This window comes from Leiobunum rupestre, chromosome 3 (genome assembly GCF_980474605.1).
Source record: "Leiobunum rupestre chromosome 3, qqLeiRupe1.1.hap1, whole genome shotgun sequence".
NCBI lineage: Eukaryota > Metazoa > Arthropoda > Arachnida > Opiliones > Sclerosomatidae > Leiobunum > Leiobunum rupestre.
In genome coordinates this window covers 48,772,679-48,795,000 of record NC_143386.1, presented here as the reverse complement: position 1 = coordinate 48,795,000, position 22,322 = coordinate 48,772,679, and the positions used below count along the sequence as shown (strand labels likewise).

Here is a 22,322-nt window from a genome sequence, read left to right as displayed (position 1 = left end):
TCACACCCTGTGACACCCACACCATGACGAAGAGACACCATTTACTATAACACGCTGGGATCTATCCCTCCAAAAATCTGCAATCCAATTTACAATAATGGGGTGAACATCCAAGTTAACAAGTTTACGAATAAGTAACGAATGTGGCACAGTATCAAAGGCTTTCCGCAGATCGAGATGAATGATGTCTACAGAGTCCCCATTATCTAGCTCTTGCATATTTTAAACTGGGGCTAAAATAAGGATATTTTAGAACTGCCCAAACTAAACTAAACCCCCAAAACATAATTCAAATGACGAATATTTTAACAAAATTATGAGAGAAAAAAGGGTTGTACAAAAAACTTAGTTCAGCAAAATTGGCTGCGTTTGTCAATATGTACCAGAAAGACCCTTCGACATCTCCCATAAGATAATCAGCTATTTTAAATTTTTGATACTTTTTTGAGAAAAATTAATGATAAATAGCACTGCCCACTATTTTAGGCCCTGTTCGCCACTATGGAGTTCCTAAAATGACCACTTCTAGTCAACCAAAAAATGTAATAATATAGAAATATGACAAAAATTACAACAGTATTTTAATTAAGGAGACAAATGAAATGTTTATTTAAGCAACAGTGTTCATATTATTCCAATAACTATGGCTAGTCTAAAAATAATAAAACAAGACTAGTTTCTGCTTTTACAATACACTTTAGGGGACGCAGACAGCGGGAAGAACTGTCGGGGACGACGCTGTGCTCTTGCTAGGTTGTCGAAAAAGTTCTAAACTAAGTTTGTATAGTTCTTTATCAACACCATGTGTAGTAGAGCTTCCCTGAGGCGGACTGAAAACGGCTTGACCGCTTTCCAAAGATGCATTCTACGGAAATTAAAGAGTTAAGTTTATTTAAGAGTTAGAGCTGAGCCAATGCATTATAGTTTCAAACCTTGTTTAAAGTAGATGATATTGTACTTCCTTGAGAGTGGGATGGCGAAACGACACAAGAGCTTTTGCAGAGTTGTCTTCTAATCCACAGATCTTGTCTAGCAGACAACGCTCTTCTGAAAGGTCCCATTTGATGGAGAACTCGAGATCTTTGCTTCTTCGATTCGACAGCTGCAACCTGAAACGCTGCAACGTGATTAGAAGACACAAAAGTGTCCAAGCTGTCATCGTTTTTTATATGCAACTCCATGCCATTTTCTTTTATTTCTGCTAAAATATAAAACCATATTACCAGGTGCAAGTACTTAACTTAAATAACTATGACTCACCATTTCCATTTTCAGAAGTTTCTAGTTTGCAATGATCCAAAACTCTCTGTAAAGTTTCAGAACCGGCCCAGTTTCGTGAAATTCCCACAGTGGGTAACAAGTTCGATAACAGGAATCGTTTTCTTGCTGAGGCATTGGAATGTTGCACAATGTCACTAGTTTTATTTGACTCTTGTAAACTCGACCAATCCACATCCAAAACATCCAATGCTCCTAACAAAATATAGTTTATTTAATTGATTTAACGGTTTCCTAATTGTTAAAAATTGTACCTTTCTTTGACACATTTTCAGCCTCTACATCCTTCATCATGGCGTCAAGTTCAGCGTCATCATCACTGATTGGATCATAATCGACATCTTCCTCATCAGAACCTATATAAAATAAGAAAAATGAGTTTATGTTATGATGGATGCTAGCTCATCCAATAAACTTACCTCCAGATTTTTCACAGTCACGACTTGGTATAGTTTCAAGTCTATCAATATCCATCTTTTCATCACTGAGTCGACTAATGATAGACTGTCGATCTTTACTGACGCTCCTTTTACGCCTTGAATCATCGGTTTTAGCAGACCTGTCCTTGGAATGAGATCGCGAACTAGGTTTCTTAGTCTCAGCCTTTTTCGCATCACCGTCTAAAGGCAGTAACTTGAGAGTATCCTTATCTTCTTCAGATGATGGCTCAACCTGAAATATAAGAGTTGCAAATTTGCAAATCTTTTAATAATCAAATTATAAGGAAAGTACCTCATTAACTATTAAATCAATGTCCTCATCATCACTCCAGTCACTGAGACCGCCATCTACAACGTGAAAAAAAGAATTGGGAATTTATAAATATTCAACCATTAATGCTTAAAACTGGTTACCAGATCCTCTAGAATCTTCTTTTTCAGCGTCAGATTTGTCAGTTTTATTGGTAGCTGGTGTTGGTTCAAGGATACTGATACTTTTAGGTGTCTCCTCAATTGGGGGAGTAGATTTATGTTCTTCTTCACCTCTTGGTTCAGTTTTTATTACAATGGAATTCTCTTTCATTGGTACTTCTTTCTTTTGAGGTTCCAAAAGCGGTCGCTTCCCTTCGTCTTCATTTTCCAAGTTAGACTCTATCTTAAGAAGACTTTCCGATATTTTTGACACTTTTAGTTCCCCTTCATATGTAGTTTTTTGCTCAGCTTGTACTTCAATAGTTGTTAGAGTGTCTTCTTGTTTAATAGTAACTGGTATATCTTCCGGTAATGGTGGTCTAGCATCTGTAAGAGGAATTTTGTCTTCTTTTTGGTGTTCTTTTGACTTAGAATCATCCATTTTATCAGGTAGAACTTCAGGTTCCTTCGAAACTGGCAATGGAGAGCTTGGATTTGATGTGTGGAGCTTCAATTTCTTAGAACTGGGTTCCACAGCTGGTCCAGGAGGATTCGGTGGTTGCAGAGCAGATGGCGATTTGGATCTACTTCTTTTCCGGGACCTTGAAGATGACGATTTCGTAGATCTATCGCGATAGTCGCGACTTGACCGAGATGATGAACTACTAGGTCCGGTGATAGTGGAATGAGGGATGGTCTGTTTGTTTTCATCCTTCAATGAAAACATTTAATGAGAATCGCGGCCATACTGGGTGAAATAATGTTTAAGTGGAGCTACCTTCTTCAAAGATGATGAGGAAGATGAGCGATGTCCTTCAGAACTTTGACTATCATGTCTACTACTCCTTTCCCAACTACCATGGCTTGCAGGTGAATGGTCACGTCCACGTTCAACACGTTCTCGTTTTGTAGATGCCCCTGGTGAGTACTTGCTTCTGGACACAGTGGTAGTTTCGCTGGGTACTGGTCTCTCACCACCGGTGGGGCTTTGAGGTGCTACAGCGTGTGGGGGACTTGGTGGTGGTCCTGGTGGCCACCGTTCTTCTCTTCGACCTGCTATCCATTCAGGAGAACGATGACGTCTACGTTCAAGCATACGCGCTTCCTCTAAACAATTAAAAAAATTAATATTCTTTTAAAAACATGACAGTGATTGATATACCTTCTCTATTTCCACGACTTTCAGGTCTTAATTCTGGTAAATGATCTCGATAACGCTCCATTGGAATTCTTTCCAGTTCTAGTAGAATAAAGATACTGAAAAAAGGTTCAAAAGTAGAACTATTGTTACACATTACCTCTGCCTCTGAACATAGGGGGGGGAGAATGTCCTCGCATTGGAGGTAATAGATGTTCATGAGGTGGTGGATATCGACCATGGTGATATTCCCAGTCATCAGGAGGTAGCATACCAGCATAATATTCATCTCGAGATCGATAATGGTAGTGATCACGAGGATCAAGATGGTCTACACAAATTTATTATAATAAATTGGATACAAAAAATCATCCTCAATTGATAAAGAATATACAAACCATCTCTATGTAATGGTGGTAAATCGTAATCTTTGGGTCTTCTCCCATAGCGATCTAATTCCCTCTCGGAATAACGATAATCTGGATGTGGGGGATAACGGTCAGGGCTGTAATCAGGTGGTGGTAGAGTTCTTGGAATCATGTGATCCCTTGGGTCACGAGGATCTCGATGATCTCTGGGAGGCAGGTCCCTGGGATCAATTCTCATGTCTCTTAAGTCTCTAGGATCGCGTCCCTCTCTTATCATTGGATGATGGTAACCAGGTGCCGGTAAATGATCGAGCATATGAAAATCATGAGGTTCTCTCATATGAGGTGAGTCACCTGGATACCTATCCCCCCGGCGTAATGGTACCATAGGAGGTAAAGGTGGGAGCAAGTCATCACGATCGGATCCTTTGTGAGATTTAGAATATCCCGGAGGGGGAAGTTTGTCCGATTCTGATCTCCTGCGAGGTGAAGACATGCCAGGAGGTGGAGGAGTCAATCGCCCTGGTCCGTCTCTGATAAGTTGATAAATTTAAGTTTTTAAGATAACAAACAAAAATTTAAGGACAGATAAGTACCTGTAATGCTTGGGTAGATCATCTAACGGTGGAAGACCTCTTCGACGTAGCATGTCCACATTACCAGGTAGCCTATCTTTCTCAAGTTCTCTCAATGGTATAGGACCTCTAGAATAGGCCATATCTCTATCTCTGGCACGGCTATCCAACATATCATCAGGGAGATTCATAGATCTTGTTAAACGATCCATTTCTGTGTCCAGAGGTAAATCTCTTTTCTAGGATAAAAAAAAAGTAGAACAATTCCCAATTGAAAACGAATCAAACATGTAATCTCACTCTATCTCTTTCCCAGCTCGGTTCACGATCAGATTTTCTCTTGAGCAATGATGAATCATCTCGACCATCTTTTCCTTTCTTTCTATCGTTAGCAGATGAATCATCTCGTTTATCATATCCTCTGCGTCCATTTTTATCGGACGGTGATGGCCCACGAGCCAAAGAACGTCCTTTATCATCCTGCTGTCGTTTTGATCGTGAAGTTTCAGGCGACACTGGCCTTCGACCACTTTCAGCTGCTCGTTCCCTTAAAGGTTTCATTTTGTCAAAAATCAAGGACCCAAAAAAGGAAGATATACTCTGGGAACTAAGAGAGGTATAAAGTATGAACTTAAAAGTACCTTCCAGGGGAACCAGGAAGCTCGGAACTTCCGCTAGCGGCAGATGAACCTGCTGCAGATTTATTGCGAACTTGTTTAGGGGCCACCCACTTATAAACCGACTGTGGCGGCTGATAATTAGGATCTCTCTTTTCATAGGATGGAAGAGGCAGAGGTCTTATGGCCCCATCTTTATACGAACTGGGAAGATAAGGACGACCTCTAGCATCAAATTCAGGTGGCAAGTCTTTAGGAGATCGACTGTGAACAGAAGAAGGGTTCGCTAAAGAGCTACTGCCACCATTAGAGGATCTGTTAGGAGATGCGTATTTTGCATCTCTCTTAGAGGATCGATCACCACGTGCATCATCATAGCTTCTATCAGAACCCAAAATTGAGTCAAATTAAGGAAAACATTCAAAAGTTACCAACAAACTCCTCAGGCATAGGAGAAAAATATTGAGAAAACTAATAGACATTACAATCAAGTCAGCCCCAAGTTCTTCACAATTCCAAAAATGAAATTATTTAATGGAGGATTAAAAGCACATGCCCATTAAGGTTAACTTAAGTTGTTAATAAATCTAAAATTAAGTCATGCTAGACACGCATAACACGCCTGAGGAGAGCAACCAAAAACCAACATCGCCCACACCAAAATTGACATTACTTGCTATATGGCGGAGGTGGACCAAGGTCATCAATTGGTAATCTTCGAATATCACCTCGGTAATGATCTCTGGAATCTGGATTTCTGGATAAGGGCATAACAGGTAACATGTCTCTTGGAGGAAGTGGTGGTGGAGTAATTGACCTTCCACTATTGTGTTTTCGAACAATTGGTGGCAATAATGGAGGCGAGGGTTCTCGGGGTGGAAATCGATAGTCTTTACCGTCCATATGTTTGGAATCACGACCACCGGGATCTCTTGGTCCTATGTCATCTCGTATTGGTTCCCTTGCCTTTCTGAGTCCATAATGAGGGCTGTTCGCGTCTTGGTTAACTCCAGAATTCAGTGGACTTTGCCTTGACTGCAAAAAAAATCATTACGTTTCGCTATCAAGTTTGTGTCACTAACCCAAGAACAAATATTAGGAAGCTTGTCACATTTTTGTCCTTTCCCAGTTGACTTTTCTTCTTTTTGTGTCTTCTACCGCCACTGCTGGATAAATCATCTCGGTCTTTGCCACTATCTACCCAATCTTTATTTCTTTTCGTCTGGGATAGACTTCTTCTACGTTCACCCTTGCTTTTTGATCGGTACCCTAATGGTTCTTCTCGTTCCCTATCTCTTCCACGGCTACTATGTCCAACGCTGCTACCCACAAAATCATTCCGAGAACGTCCTCCTCGACTAGGGGAAAGCCCTCCATCACGAGAATCACTGCGACCACCTTTGTCATCTCTCCAGTGTTTCTTGGCATACGAGCTGTCCCTAGCATGGTTATCCGGCGAATTGGATCGTTTTCTAGACCTGCTAGACCGACCACTCTTCTCTTTTGAACGACTGCGTTGTTTGGATTTGGATCGACGATGGGGGTGACGGTTGGAGTCCAAAGTAATTCCTGATGTTCTGCTACGAGGGCGGTCCAGATTCCGACCATAGCTATCTCCTATGTCTTTAGGAGACCGCCGCCCAGAACGTTCTTTACTGTGGCGACTAGAGGACAATTTGGCTTGGGAATTTGCACTGAGTCTACCACTGCCACTGCCAGCGGCACTTGAAGGTTGAGAGTTTGAACTGGGTTGTTTTTTACGGCGGCGTCCTCCAGAAGTAGATGAAGATGACGAGGTAGATGAAGAAGAACTGTAAGAATTTTCTTTTATTAATAGATAAGCAGCCCGAATTAAATTTATCATGTGAAAAGATAAAGTAAAATTATCAAGGTATATAGATTTGGCAATTTAAAAAAAGGGTGTCATTTAACGCATGTTTCAATGAACAAAGTCAGGACTAAAAATGTATCCATTAGAGATATAAAGATCACGTATAACTAAGCAGAAGGGCTATATTACCACTTTGGTGGTTTGTTTCAAAATGTGCGGTTCAACATCATAATTGAATTATAAGAATCTTAATATTACCTATCATCATCACTAGAGGAGCTAGATGAAGAGGAATCAGAACTGGATGAATTTGATTCACTGTTGTCATCACTAGAATTGGAAGAGCTGCTGCTTCTAGATGATGATGAGCTACTACTTCTTCTAGGTGGTCTGCCAGTTTTGCTGGCACCACTTACTGGAGCACTATTTCCTCCACTACTTGTTGGTTTATTGGTTGAACTTGTTGAAGAAGTTGTTTCTTTTACTCTCATTTTCTCCTCTTTCTGCATCTCTAGTTCCAATTCTCTTTTAAGTTGCTGTCTTTTCATTTCAAGTGACATTTCTTCTTTATAGTCAAGTTGCGATGACTCTGGGTAGGTTTTCTCCAGAGCAGAATGGCCACTAGAGGATTTTGATCGATTTCGCTCATCTTCTTCCCAGGTGCTTGATTTCTTTAATGATGGATACTGAGTACTGTGTTGAGTTGAATGATGGCGACTGTCCCTTTCTTTCTCTGGGACAGAAACCATTGTTGTTGCCAGTGTTTCAGTTGTGGAAGCTCCTGCACTAGAACTGTTATGCAGCGAATTTATATTACTGTGATTGTCTTGCCTCGACAGCTGCGAAAGGTGATCATCGGTTGAATTCGGTGATTTGTTTCGTGTAACAACTACCGTGGATTTTATTTTTGAATCATAGTCCACCTTTTTATTAGCAATTGAATTACTACTGGCAGTTGAAGGTGCAGTACTTGACAATGTTGTAGTAGATGATTTGGACCTCTGAAATGTATGGTTTATGGCAAAATGGAAAATTCAAACCATTAAAATAATTTACCAACCTTTGGTGATGGTGATGGACTTTTCTTTCTCCCTTTTCTCTTACTTCTCACCCTATGTCTTAAATCTTTCTCATTTATGCTCCTAACAAACATGTAACCTCAGTAAGATGAACAACAGTCTTTAAGATACCACAGTACGTTGATGCTTACTTTTCCGATTTACTAGATTGTTTGCTTGGGCTAGAATACGCGGGAGAAGTATGTTGGTAACGACAGCTTGATCCGTAAGAACAAGTTCCAGTTCTCAACCAATTGCGACACTTTTCAGTAGATTGGTCGTTAGTTGAAGAACTCGCAGCCACACTACTACTACTTCGTGAATGGCGCTGAAGACAAAACCGATAAAATTAAATTAAATTTAAACAACGCAAGAGCTTCTCCTTACCTCTTGTCCACTTTGTGATGAGCTACTAACATTCACTGCATTGGAACCAAGTCTTTCAAACACACTGGGTCTTGATGAACCACCTTCCTTGGAATTCTTTTCTATGGTTACCTTTCGCTTTGACTTGTTGGACATGTGGAATTTATTAAATCGAAGCTAGTAAACTTTTAACATTAAGTAAACAATGACCGGTCATAATTGTATCTCATTAAATTGAACCTTTTATTTCATAAAAAAACAACGAAGCCGCGCAGAGACGCAAGGCCTAACGAAAGATTTTATTGTTAAAAATAAAGATACAAATACATTGTCGCCATCTAGCATTACGAATTTAGAAATAAAACTGGAGAAAAAGGCGCGCAATTTAAAAATTAACTTTAACAAAACATTTAATTATTTTGACAATAACTCTAATTATTTTTCATTTCTTATGAAAGAAAAAATCCAAGCGAGATTGCTTTACCATAGGACTATTTAAATTTTTATTATTGGTCTTTTGTTTTTTCGTTTCAGTAACTGTTTTACTGCTGTCCACTTTTGTAGCAGTTTTAACTTCATCTTTTGCTGGTGGAGAACTTTCATCTTCAATGTCTTTTTCATGTCTTTGTACTTCTACCAAACACTTTTCTTTCCTTGTAACTAAAAAACGCAAAAATAAAATAAAATTGAAAATAAAAAACCGCTATAATTCATTTATTTACCGAAAAATCCATCTTCATCCTGAAACGTTTTTTTAACTGTCTGATACTGCAAGCACGGACCCTTAGTCACATTCTTCTGGAGAGGAGTTGGAGGAATAATATCTTCATCATCATCACTTTCTACAGAAATATTGCTTTGGGGAAAAGGATTTTCATTGTCGGACTCTGAAGCCTTTCGTTTCCTACCCTTTGTTTCCTTCTTCTTCTCTAAAACATGAAATTTTAAGATTATGGCAGCTTGAAAAAGAATATAATGGGTAAAAAACTAAAAACCTTCTTTCTTAAAAGATTTTTTCTTGTTTTCCACATTTTTGGCATTTAGTTTATTTTTACCACCACTGTCATGCTTAACATTGCTGTTGTATTTGGAATCTTCTAACAGTTTCTTATCTTCAACTTTCTTTGCTTCGATTTTTTTTACATTTTCAGTTTCTTCATCTTCAGAATCTGAAGGTACCATGATAATGCGTCTCATTTTCTTAACTGGTTTAATAGGCACGGCTTCATTATTTTTACTGTGTTTTGGAATTGGTTCCTCCTCATTTTCTTCATCTAAATTATAAGTACTTCAAAATTATTTTCAAAAATAATAATTTAGGAAATTACCAGAGGAGTCACTCCATATTCTATAAGAAAAAATAGTAATTTCAACCTTGAGAAACGATCAATAATATTGACATTAGAATTACTCTTTTTCTAGAGCCTTAACATCTGCTTTAGGTTCTGGTACATTCTTTGACTTTTCCTTCACGGTGCTAGGAGTAACTCCCTTTTTAACAAATGCCATCATTGCTCCACCAGCTTTATTTTTTGTGTCTTTGGGTTGAGACTTTTTCGTTTCAGTGTTCGTTTGTTCAACCTAAATTTTGCACACACACTTTAGCCATTTAACAATAATTTTTTGGAGTAAATGTATATCACCATTTTATGCACAGTATCATTCTTGGTACAATTGGTTTTGCTAGTTTTAGCAAATGCATCCGCAATGGCACTAGACTGGTTTGATTTTGTTGGTTTACTCGTTTCAAAGGACTTTGGAAAACCAACATTTGTCTGCTCCTGATTTAAGGTTACCGACTAAATTTTTAAAAAATAAATTTATATGGAATAAATATAGTTAAAAATTACAGATATACCTTAACCGGCAATTTTGCTAGTTCCCTGAATATGATACGACTGTCGCATATTCTTGGTGGCACTGCCTTACTACTATACTTCCGCAGTGCAACTTCATTTGAGTATATATCATCAAAATCCTGATGAAATTGAAAATTATTTAAAAAGTAATAAGAATAAGAACATAAAGACCATTAAAGTTTAAAAATACCTTAGGTATAGCCTTGCTTATACTATAAATTTCACAATTTAAAACTTCTAAAAAGGAAGCTTTAGTTTTGTTTAATTCATTTTCTCTTGATAAGACAAACAACGTTGCCTTGAAGCAAATGTAAAAGATGGGTTAGGTTAAGAATAATATTTGAAATCAAAACATACTTTTTCATCATTGATGTATTTAATACCCCAAATAACGTAACAGGCGGACAAATTATCTTGGTTTTTCTGGTAGAAATTCTTCATAATTCTAAAAATAAATGGTTTTTAAGACTTAAATCAAGGGCATAGTGTCTTTAAATATGATAATTTACTCCTTGGCTTTAAGAATGTTAATCCCACAGCAATTACTAAGTGCTTTGAATGTTACCTATTGACAGATTTATATAAAATAAGATATCATAGAGTTAAAACTTATCATAAGTTAATAAATAAAAACTAACTATTCTATTTTCTTCTAGGACAAGTTCATCGAGTTTTGTCATTACTTCTTCAATTTCTTCCATTATTAGTACTAAGATTAAATACTGTTATTAAGGAAATGTCTTAACTAATTGGCCTAATACAACACAGACTTCCCGCCAAACAAGACGATGCGTTCAACAACTATAGGAGGACGAAAGTGAACCTTCACCCCCTGCGAATAGGCTAAGTCTAACAATAAACATGCAAGCAAGCAGACTTGGAAGCTTGGAAATAGTGATATTTTTTACGGGGGCCCTGCGGGCCCCCGACCAGGCTTGGAAATAAGGTTTATTTTTAAACTGGCCTATTTGGCCAGTGACTCCCAACTCTTGAATTATTTAAGTGGTCACGTAGACCAGTTGGTTAATAATATGGTAGATAATTTTGAATTAATAAACTGGTCAATGGACCAGTGAACCACTAGCTTTTGAATAACAAAACTGGTCCGAGCAATTAATAAACTGGTCTTTGACCCAGTGACCACCGCTTATTTCCAAGCCTGCCCCCGACCCCCCTTAAGTTTATTTTTATTGAGAGCCACTGGCCCAAGCGAGGGGGGGATTAGGGGAAAAAATTTAAAATTAGGTAGGGAAAATAGGAAAATAAAAATTGGTTACGTTACTTACATAACATTTATTAACTTTAAAACAAGCAAGTATATTATAATATCACACATAATCATTTGTAACGCTAGATCCCGCTCTCGTATAGAGTAGGAAAACAGAGTTTCAAAAACGGCGTACAAATCAATATGTTCCAGAAATTTCCGTAAAATGTTTAATAAATATTTTTTAATTAAATTGAGAGCCCCGGTGGCCCGCAACCCCCGTTCGAATGATTTATTTTAAGAGCCCACTGATTTTTATTAAGAGCCATTGGTCCCAAGACTCCCGCTAATTCCAAGTCTGCAAGCAAGAACTGAAAGAACTAAGCATTGAGTTGGGAATAAATAGAGGTACAACTAAATCTGGCTTGCGCGGGACCAATTTCGTTCAATATGGAGACTTTTTCAACTATATCGTTCAACCGTGGCGGCATCTGTCTCAAGTGGTGGCAACTATATTGCAATTGAATTTTTGCGCGAATCATATAAATTTACAAAATATAGATGGCGCTACCGCCTAATTATAAAGATGAATTTCGTACAGTCTTCTCAGAACAGGTCCCGCGTAACCATGGCAACCGAAATCGTAATTGTAATTTTAGCAGTATTATTCCCAATTCAATGGAACTAAGTAAATTCAGTAAAAAGCGTCATCTGATGATCTGAAATAACAATTCTAAATTATCAAACTTATTTCGTGACATCTACTGATGTCTAAAAACAACATAAAACAAGTCGGCCCTCGGCCCAGGCCGTAATATTAGTTCCACATCGGCGTATTCGGGTGGGCAAACCCATACACCCTTAGTAGACACAGGTAGGCAAACTAATACAAAAGCTGCTGAGGCCATGTGATTTCCAATCGTTTGATATAAAAATTACCATCCTAAGTTAAAGAGTGGATGCCGCCCACCCTCAGGATACGCGGGTGGGCATACCAATATAAAAGCTGTTGAGGCCATGTGATTTCCTATCGTTTGATATATAATTTACCATCCTATGTTAAAGAGTGGCCACCGCCCACCCTCAGGATACCCGGGTGGGCAAACCATTACAAAAGCTGTTGAGGACATGTGATTTCCTATCGTTAGATAGACGGAAAGTATCAAAGGTGAAATCGGTAAGCAAAACACGACGAATATAATTCTTTTAAATTATGGAAATTAGTGGAAATATGATTTAAAGAAATTCTTAAACTGGGAAATTTATATCAAACATTTGGGTAGTTTAGGCACCAAAAGTCATGTAAATTCGCAAATGCATAAAAAAAATACCCATGAATGTAATTTTACGGAAAATAGGAAATCAGTTGAAGACGCGTCAGTGGCTCAGTGCGATGATTTCATCGCAATTTTTAGGGCGTATTACAATTTTCGTGGCGTACGATATCGTGTCATTCGGTGACTCTCCCTTTAAGGGGGTTGATCGGAGGGGGCGGAAATTAACGCCACTGCGTGCGCGTCAAAGAGTTCTATCGAATGAGACCAACTTTTTTTTTCGGTCACTCTCCCTTTAAGGGGGTTGGGGATAGGGGGCGGAAATTAACGGCACGCGTGAGGGGGCGGAAAATCTCTGGACCAACTATACAAACTATACAAGTTGGGGGTTGAAGGCGAAAATATTATTTCGTGCTACACATAAACGACTTCGATAAGAAAGTGCCCCACTTATTTCTTCTGACCACACACGGTTTCGATAATGAAAGTGCCACACTTATTTGTTACTTCTTACCATACTCGGTTTCGATAAGAAAGTGCCACACGTATTTTTTACTTCTGACCACACACGGTTTCGATAAGAAAAATTGCCACAATCCAGGGGGCGCCACCGTCGCGATGCGACGCGCTAGAACTAAATTCAACTTTCACCTAAGAAGAATCTATTTCCGTTTGATTAATGAAGATTGATTAATCCATGAAAGATCCTTCCTAGGTGAAAGTTGAACATGGATCTATCACCTGCAGCTTTAGCCAGTGCAAGTTTTTATCATATAACTATTCTTGTTTTTTCTTTGAGTAAACCACGGACTGTAAATTTACAGGATGATAAAATACGCGAAAAAGTAGATAAGTCCATAATTAAAAGGGATAATATAGCTAAATCCTAAACAAATTTGAAGAAAATTAAAAACTTACTAATAACTCGTACCGATAGGTCTTCGAGCAACGCGAAACTCGGATCAAATAGATCTTCGAGCAACGCGAAACTCGGATCAAATAGATCTTCGAGTAATAAACTAAATTAAAAATAAATAAAATAGCCAGAAATTCCAACGGTAGACCGGTTTCGTTCTATTTGGAACTCATCAGTACCGTGCGGGAAATCTGGCTGGCGACTATCAAATCGAAAAGAGAAACTAAGCCTAAACATTAAAAATTTCAAAACGCGTTGCGTATAGCAACGGAAAGCCGAAAAGGGGGGAGTGTGGTGGAGAATAGTATATACGATAAGTTAAGTTAGAGAAACCACCTATGGACTATGAGAAGGATGATAAAATACGCGAAAAAGTAGATAAGTCCATAATTAAAAGGGATAATATAGCTAAATCCTAAATAAATGTTTAGGCTTAGTTTCTCTTTTCGATTTGATAGTCGCCAGCCAGATTTCCCGCACGGTACTGATGAATTCCAAATAGAACGAAACCGGTCTACCGTTGGAATTTCTGGCTATTTTATTTATTTTTAATTTAGTTTATTACTCGAAGATCTATTTGATCCGAGTTTCGCGTTGCTCGAAGATCTATTTGATCCGAGTTTCGCGTTGCTCGAAGACCTATCGGTACGAGTTATTAGTAAGTTTTTAATTTTCTTCAAATTTGTTTAGGATTTAGCTATATTATCCCTTTTAATTATGGACTTATCTACTTTTTCGCGTATTTTATCATCCTTCTCATAGTCCATAGGTGGTTTCTTCTAACTTAACTTATTGTAAATTTACAGTCCGTGAGTAAACAGTAAACAGGATAAAGAAAATCTTTACGCCCAGGAACTAGCATTTTTTTTAAATATTTTCGTTTAAAGAAGGCTAGTTCCGGGGCCATTGTTCAAAGCTAAAGGCTCAAGCATATGTAACATAATTACTCATAAGTATGCCACTGTACCTTTATTCCATTCAAAAATCTTCACTAACGGTTTGTTTCACCACGAACCAGTAAAAAGGTGGAATACGTTAGATTTTAACCTTTTTATTCACCCTAGTAACTTTGCGAGTCACACTATTGGCTACTAACATATTTATTTAAGCCAATGGAAAACTTCTAAATTGAGAAGGAATTTTTTGCGTCGGAATTTTAGTCAGCCCAATGTAGCTTTATTGAAATTTATAAACTCGCCCGGTTTGTGCGGATGAAGTTAAAAAATGAGTAGTTTAGAAAAATAAAAGGTTGGGGAAAATGACCAATACGATTCGGTTCAGAGATCACTTTCCGAAAATGTAACAAGTAGTCGAAGTGGGATATTCCCCACCAGCGCACTGGCGACGCCAGAAACATTTGGTGGGTAAGCGGAAGTTTAGAAATGGGCCCCTTACAAACGGGATTCAGTAGTCTACCCCCATTATTAAAAATTTAAAAGCCATTAATTTTAAAACAAATTCTTAAAATATTTGAAGTTATTAAAATGTATGGCCTTTATTTGTTTTTTAGCCAAATTTAATACATAAATGTCAACCTTCCACAATGTGTTTTTGCTAATTCTTCTACAACGGTAATGGGATTTTCTTTTAAAATGTTACAGAATTCTCTATTTATTAACAGTACTGCTAGGTTTCATAATCTATTTTCCGTCATTTGATTTAGTGCACTAAAAGTTCATTCGCAAGAAGCGCTCGATACCGGACTGCGTAGCACTATATCGAAGTATCTCAGAAGACATAGAAATTGCTCTTTTGTTTCAAGCAAATATTTGTAGCAATCCTCAAGAGAAGAAAATGCGTGTTTCTTTACAAGATTTTTAGCCAAAATAAGTTTTTTAAGTCATTTTAAAGAAGTCATATCAAATTAAATTCTTTGGGAAACCTTGCAAAATGAAGTTACGTCTTCAACGTTTAAAAAAGTTGCATTTTGAGTTTCAGATGCCGATAGTATCTTATATTAACTTGCCTTATTTCTCAACCTTCTTCTTAGCTCAGAGTGAAATTTATTCAAAACTTCGTAAAAATTATTTTAAATTTTTCCGTTATTGTTAAAGCATCCTCTGACCTTCTACCTAAAGTGCTGTACACTATACTATCTTGTAGTTTCTTACTACTAGCTCTCTTTCTCTTTAGAGGACGCGTTGTCATACTGTGCGGATCTGAGACTATAAGCGATATTTTTTCCAGCCAAAGTTGAAGATACTTTCCAAATTTCTAAAAAAAATTTACCATATATCATGTTAATTTTCCCATGAGAGTGGCTTCGCACATGTCTACAGCTCGAGAATAAACGAAGTTAGGATTTTGAAGACACTGAGATAAAACATTTATTCTCTCAAGAACTTCATCTAAAATTATTAGCAATAACAAATTGTAAATTTTTTAGCTGACGTCAGCAAAAGCAATATACTTTGTGCAATTTTATTGAGTATCATACTTAAACCAAAAAGTACTGAACGATTATGGGTACGCCGAAAAAACGGACCGAACAGGGAAACAATCCTTGTCTACGCTTATGTCCAAGAGCTCTTTTGTCCTGGTAGTTGATGCCGTCATATCGGGTTTATCCCTAGTTTGAGTGACACTGCCGCACTTTCTACTACTTGCAATTGAGATTCGGCGGTGGAACCGGCGGATTGCCCAACGGTAGACGAATGTTTTTCCGATGACGCAGAATGGCATAAGAAACGTTTATTTATTTATTTATTAACAGAAAAATATCTACCAAGCCAGCAAGGCTTTTGTGTAGATTTCAAATACATATGCGTGAAACAGATACAGTAGGATAAACTATACAGAAGGTGAGATCATAACGCGCGGTTAAAATGCTCATTTAAAAGTGCACGGGATTTAGGGAGGGAGGGTTCGGATACAATAGATTGGGGAAGGGCATTCCAGTCATTGATTACAGAATTAGAGAATGAGTTTAAACGAACAGTTGTGCTTGCCCTGGGTTTTGATCATTTAGTACGAGAACCCTCATTTTAAACAAAAAAATCAGAAAAGTTGTGCACGAGACTTTTATGGAAAAAATTGTGTAAAAGGCATAACTTAGTTATTTTGTGTCGAATAATGACTGGAAGAATGGACAGGGATTTTAAGCGCGACGGGGCCGGTAGGTTATCAATTTTAGTAGCTAATTTGGTAAAACGGTTTTGAGCCTTTTGCAATGCCAATTGGTCAGAAGCTAAATGAGGGGTCCAAATTGGGGAACAAAAATCGAAAATCGGGAGAACTAGGGCATTATACAAAGTTTTAATTAATTTTGGGGAACGGAAATTTAGATTACGGCGGACACATCCCGCAATTGAACGGACACGCTTAGTGACTTTATTGGAGTGGCTGGAGAATTTCAGGGCGGGGTCCACAATAATACCGAGGTCACGCTCCGAAAGGGGGGTCTTAAGGGGGTTGCCAGTGATGGAGTAGATAAAAATAGGGCTCTTGAGACCTAAGTGAAGAACCGCACACTTAGCGTCGTTAAAAGAAAGGCGATGATCACCAGCCCAAACCACAACAGCGTCCAAATCCGCCTGAAGCTCCCGGCAATTAGCTTGAGAACCAATCTTATGAAAGAGCTTAGAATCATCCGCAAACAACAGAACAACCGCGACAAGAACAGACTCAGGCATAGAGTTGATGAGAACATTGAAAAGGAGCGGCCCCAGGCGAGGGGCTAACCACTCTTAGAAAGTCTGTACACCGGAATACGCTTAGATTACCACTGCCAAAGGCAGGGACTTCAAAGATTACACGTAATCCCATTAGTACAGTCAAAGGTACGGCTCTGTACACCGATTACGCGGAGTGATCAGCCCCTCGGCCCCAGGACAGAGCCCTGAGGCACACCCCTGTCAACATCAGCCCAGCCAGACTGCTGCCCGCCGACGACCACCCGCTGCTTACGCCCACATAAGTAGCTCTCGAGCCACGCCAGAGCATCTGATTCTCAACACGTGTCTGATTTTTCTTAAATATTTCACGTTTTTGGGCGCCCAATGCATATTTTTTCTTAATTTCCCCATTCATTTTTCTTTTAAAATATAGTTAATGGAATTTTACGTTTCAAAAACAGCACTAAGAAGAGCGTATTTCAAATGTCGACTATAAAGTTTTCTTTCTGGACATTGAGTGAATTGGTGATTTCTTTTTACCAACCAGATCGGGGTTTTCTCAGTAATTTTCCACTCAACGATAAGCATACTTCGACATAACTTGCAATACGGAGTTGTTCAGAACCCCCTACTAATAAATTGACGGTCAGCTCACTCTCCCCACCTGTAAGCGTCGGTGTCGAAGGATTAAACTGGGTATTGCAGACTCTGTCAAAATTGACAGCAGAGACAATGCCCTCTGAATTCGAGAAGCTGGGAGAAAACGACGTTCGCTAACGGCATGAGGGAAGAAAAAAAGATATTCAGATCCGCTAGCGAAATTGTGATGTCGGTAAAGGGCTAAAACTAAATAATTTTTATAAAATATTAATTTTTTAAATTAGGCCCTTCTTGACAAAATTGGGCCCCCTTGAAATTTCAAGTAAGCGACCGCTTACCTCGATTACGCCTGGCGGCGCCACTGCACCAGCGTTATTAAAGCCTAGAAGAGTTAGGCCTAGGCTCAAAAGAATCCGCACCTTGGAGATGCCCCAGAAAAGCTCAACCTGAATTTCAACTATTTTTTTCAATAAACCTACTTTTTTTGACAATGCAAATTTATTTTAGAACGTGAGTCTCCGAAAACATTATTAATTTGCATATTAATAGCATTAACAGCACTTGACACTATATTGTAGTTCATTTTAGCTCCTAAGCCTTGGTTGTTCAAACCGGTTTGTTTACTAAAATAATGGCCGTCGTTTTCATTGAGTTGGGAATAATTATTTATACTATGTAGAGCCTTGGAGGGATAAAACAAGTATAAAACAAGTATACTTGTTTTATTCCTCCAAGGTAGAGCCCCATTTCAAATTTTCCCCATAGGCTTTAACCACGGCCAACTTAGATTTGTTCTCGCTGCACTCGTGCGAGTACAGCGAGAACAGATTTAAGTTGGCCATACTTTAAAACAGCATTAGTGAAGATAGGAACGAAAATCATGGGAGGGTTATCAACTACGACAAAAGCCACCTATGAGCGAAAAATGCAACTATTTAAATGAAAAATTCTTCGATGGCCACTGCCGCCACCCATTAGCGATTTTGTGAACTATTATAATTTAAAGCTAAAAAACAAAACAACGAAGTTTCTTGGTAAATCATATTTAATTTTGAAATAATTTAGAGTATTTTAAAAGATTAAATTGCACTAAAACAAAATAAAGTATGTAAAAAATGAATACAAATAAAAAATAATGAAAATAAATAAATAAATAAATAATGATTATAAATAAATAAATAATGACTATAAATAAATAAATAATGACTATAAATAAATAAATAATGACTATAAATAAATAAATAATGACTATAAATAAATAAATAATGACTATAAATAAATAAATAATGAATATAAATAATATACACTAACTATTACCGTTAACCTCAGCAAGTTGAAATGGGAAGAGGAAACCGAAGATCTCGGGGGGAAACCCCTCTAACCAGTGGGGAGAGGACTTACACACTTTACGCAGAAGGAGTGGTTCCGGATTTTCACCCAGTGCCAATAGCTGGGATCGAACCCGACTCCTCTTGCTGCGAGGCGAAAGTGCTAACCACTCCGCCACCCCACTTTCTACTATACGTTATCTAAGTAATGGTCTAATAATTTATTTTCTTCTTAAAATCTATTATAAAATAGTAAATAACTCTCAAAAGAAACCTTAATTGTGTTAATAAAGAGTTTTCCGATATACATGACTTTAATTTAAAACAAGATGTCACGGACATTTAAGTACACACAATCCCACTGATGTATTAACTTAATAAACCCAAGAGGAATGTTATCGGAAAAGAATTATTCGAGTTACCTGGTTTTGAAAATAAGGTGGTGAAACGCGAACACTTTAATGTAAATTAATTTAAAAAAAACCAAGTTTTTCGAGTAACCTGGTTTTGGAAATAAGGTAGCGAAACGCAAACACGTTCATTTAATTTATTTTTATAAAAACCAAGTTTTTCGAGTTACCTGGTTTTGGAAATAAGGTGGCGAAACGCGAACGAGTTAGATGGCACCTGTATCAATTGGCACGAAATTCAAATATGACAATAGTGCCTACGCGGGTGGTGGGGTACATTTAATTGAAAATCGACCAAAAACACTAAAGTGGGCAAATTCCCCACTTCTCGGGCTCCGATCCCAAAAATTACGAAAATCCCGTCGAGGCTATAATAGTGCCTACCGATTGAGATATCAATCGCCTTTGTACCACTAACGTACCGCGAGCAATCGTGTGTACGGCAGCTGGTCAAAAAAATATTTAGTGGCACACTTATGCTTAACTTCTGGGCATAACAAATATTTAGGGTCACACTTATTTTTTACGTGCCTGTTCATACGTTATTCTTATTGCAAGCAGGCTTTCAGTGGAATGCGAATATAGCTTCAGCGCGTAAAGAATTCAGGTATGACGCGAAATGGCTAATTAACTCACTTAAAATTAACTTTTTCCAACGCGGCTGCAACCTAAGCTGGAATAGGCCTAGAAGTAACAAAACTGGTGATTTTTGATCAAATGTTACTTACCTACTTCCTGTCGTACGACGTGCGTAAAAAGGGCGTTAAACGTGCGTAAAACGTTGGGGGTCACACTTATTGTTACTTCTGGGAACACGTTGAAAGCTCGGCACGAACGGCCTTGAAAAATGCTAGAGGGAAACTGGCGTTTAGAACTCTATAGACACGCGGATTTACCATGTCGGAAGTTGCGGGGGTCCGCATACTCTGTCCAAAAAACCTCACTTAGAATTAAAATTAAGCAACGTAATTGCAAATCAAGGTTTAAGGGAAACCACAGCTATTCAAAAATATAACTCTCATGAAAATCGGACTTAAATTAAAGAACGTTATGTAGACTTTTAGGCGAAAATATAAAACCGCGAAAATTGGGGTCCCGTAAATTAACCAGGAAACTATACTTAAATTTAATATTTACTGATATAACTGAAGTTGTATATCCGATGAATCCTAACCTAACCAAAAATATTTTTTTTAACGTTATCGGACTTAATTTGAAATAAAATATCAACCACACAAAGCGAAACCACAAAAAATAGTAAATTGGGCATTTTCCCAACTTCTCGGGCTCCGATCCCAAAATTACGAAAATCCCGTCGAGGCTATAATAGTGCCTACCGATTGAGATATCAATCGCCTTTGTACCACTAACGTACCGCTCTTGCCTTTGGCTTTAGAAATGTTTGGCGTCACTGGACAGGGAAATTTGAAAAATTGAAGGGGTCTTCTATAAAGATTGATTTGCAGGTTATATTCCCTTTAAAAGCTTGCCACATGTGAAGATTTTCAAAACCCGTTATGTTTTCGTGAAACGAAATTTAAGCAGATGAATTTTCTGTATAAGCTAGATTACTCCCTTTACACCTCCTTTCGAGGAGGAGTAAAAAGTGTAACGTTTGAGCTCTGGAACAAGCGAACAAAATTCGGGACAGGGTAAATCTTACCCCGAGAACAGGCGAATAAAACGTTTTAGGGTAAAAAGTTTACACTTTTTGTCCTGGGACAGGCGAAAAAAACCACCTAGTGTCACTTCGAATATATATTCGATGTGAAACTAAAAAGAACAAGCGCGGAATTCGACGTAGGCTTAAAAGAGACACAAAGAGGTTTGGTGCTTATAATTCGTCCATGGTGCTGCTAAAATGGTCAAAAGTTGCGCGTTTTCACATTGCCGAAATTATAAGTTAGGCACAAACGTATCTTATCAAAGGTAGGAGCATAAGTAACATAATAACAATAAGTACGACAATTAACGAGATTTACAACCAAACTGATTAGTTATTGCGTAATCAAGATGTTTTCTCAGCACAGAGCCCTCTAGTGTCTAAAATATGCGAGACTTCCGCTAAGCCGAAATATCGGATTTCCGATAGATAGGCGGAATATTAGGCTAAAGTGATGAAAATTAAAAAAGTTTTTCTCGGCGCCACGATCGAGCTCATGGTTTTTTATCACGCATGATTCGCACGAGGGCTTCTAAATAAAGCCAAAGCCCCTCGCGACTTCAGAACGTGCTCTCCGATACGTCAACGTAAATATATTCCTTTAGTTACACGGTGCACGAAAATTACACGGAAAACGAATGTCTCATGCCGGAAGATTTATGCCCGCATATCGCCGAATTTTGACGCAGTAAAAGAATAAGGAAGTTCATTCAGGCCAACGAAATTAGTACAGTCGATGCGAAAACGTCTTGTCGCCAGTGTACGAAGGTCCAACAAAAACTTGAATTAAAGAAACGCCCTAACGGAAACAAAGCGAAGTCAGGCCCGTACACGGGGGGGTGCCAGGGGATGCTCAGCGCCCCCAAATGAGTACTTGAGCATCCCCAATCCCACTGACCCAAAAAAAATCGATTGCTCAATTACCGAAAAATATTATTTAAAATATTTGTATATTAATCAAAAAGGAAAATTACTTTTACTAAAGAGCTAGTATCAGTAAATATTTGAAACCATTTTACTAAAGTTTTTGAAAATTGCTTTCGCGCGTCTCACTGCACCAGAAAAACTTTTCAATTGTAGAAATATTGAACCAGCTTATTAAAAATGTTTTGACGGATATTTAAGGGCTACAACCGGATTAGTATATTTACTAATTTCATAGGTGGGGAGATAAAAATTACTCAAGGTATTGGCACCCCCAAAAAGAATTTGAGCGCCCCCGAGTTTTCGCGGCTGTGTACGGGCCTGAAGCGAATATTGCTACGAACAGCAACGCAACGGCTGAAGGAAGGCTTAGCCTGAAAAATTCCTTAGACGAATTTCAAAACCCAAGTGACGCCAGCACGAGCAGTGCCGATCTTCCTTCTTA

The 22,322-nt window shown here is 38.2% G+C and overlaps 2 protein-coding genes across 5 annotated transcripts; both read right to left on the bottom strand.

Moving 5' to 3' along the window:
* Positions 1-579: 579 nt before the first annotated feature.
* LOC149952461 (uncharacterized) lies at positions 580-8,358 on the bottom strand. Of its 4 annotated transcripts, none has more exons than XM_090168573.1 (20): positions 8,104-8,358; positions 7,869-8,044; positions 7,719-7,800; positions 6,917-7,659; positions 5,939-6,638; positions 5,501-5,862; positions 4,852-5,208; positions 4,511-4,757; positions 4,232-4,449; positions 3,666-4,168; positions 3,428-3,598; positions 3,292-3,369; positions 2,908-3,236; positions 2,133-2,841; positions 2,011-2,066; positions 1,698-1,950; positions 1,533-1,634; positions 1,261-1,473; positions 933-1,201; positions 580-865 (listed from the first exon to the last, which is right to left on the bottom strand). In XM_090168573.1, the coding sequence occupies exons 1-20, from the start codon at positions 8,236-8,238 to the stop codon at positions 698-700; spliced, it is 5,871 nt and encodes a 1,956-aa protein (XP_090024699.1). In that variant the 5' UTR covers positions 8,239-8,358; the 3' UTR covers positions 580-697. The 4 variants fall into 4 exon arrangements, with proteins under 4 accessions (XP_090024699.1, XP_090024700.1, XP_090024702.1 ...); XM_090168574.1 differs by having other exon boundaries at positions 933-1,198; XM_090168576.1 differs by having other exon boundaries at positions 2,133-2,826.
* A 159-nt stretch (positions 8,359-8,517) lies between these two features.
* On the bottom strand, positions 8,518-13,417 carry LOC149952460 (uncharacterized). Its single transcript, XM_090168578.1, has 12 exons — positions 13,341-13,417; positions 10,580-10,650; positions 10,451-10,506; positions 10,299-10,386; positions 10,132-10,239; positions 9,941-10,060; positions 9,726-9,881; positions 9,494-9,663; positions 9,411-9,430; positions 9,078-9,356; positions 8,805-9,011; positions 8,518-8,742 (listed from the first exon to the last, which is right to left on the bottom strand). The coding sequence occupies exons 2-12, from the start codon at positions 10,640-10,642 to the stop codon at positions 8,525-8,527; spliced, it is 1,485 nt and encodes a 494-aa protein (XP_090024704.1). The 5' UTR covers positions 10,643-10,650; positions 13,341-13,417; the 3' UTR covers positions 8,518-8,524.
* Positions 13,418-22,322: the final 8,905 nt, after the last annotated feature.

What these genes read in the sequence shown, in the direction of transcription:
- LOC149952460 (XM_090168578.1), bottom strand. Translation starts at nt 10,642, where the DNA reads ATGGAAGAAATTGAAGAAGTAATGACAAAACTCGATGAACTTGTCCTA. An exon ending in GTTAAGGCTCTAGAAAAAGA is followed by an intron (nt 9,431 to 9,493) that starts GTAATTCTAATG and finishes TTTTTCTTATAG; the next exon opens with AATATGGAGTGACTCCTCTG. An exon ending in AAAATCTTTTAAGAAAGAAG is followed by an intron (nt 9,012 to 9,077) that starts GTTTTTAGTTTT and finishes TTCATGTTTTAG; the next exon opens with AGAAGAAGAAGGAAACAAAG.
- LOC149952461 (XM_090168573.1), bottom strand. Translation starts at nt 8,238, where the DNA reads ATGTCCAACAAGTCAAAGCGAAAGGTAACCATAGAAAAGAATTCCAAG. An exon ending in GTCCATCACCATCACCAAAG is followed by an intron (nt 7,660 to 7,718) that starts GTTGGTAAATTA and finishes CATACATTTCAG; the next exon opens with AGGTCCAAATCATCTACTAC. An exon ending in AACTTCTGAAAATGGAAATG is followed by an intron (nt 1,202 to 1,260) that starts GTGAGTCATAGT and finishes TTTATATTTTAG; the next exon opens with CAGAAATAAAAGAAAATGGC.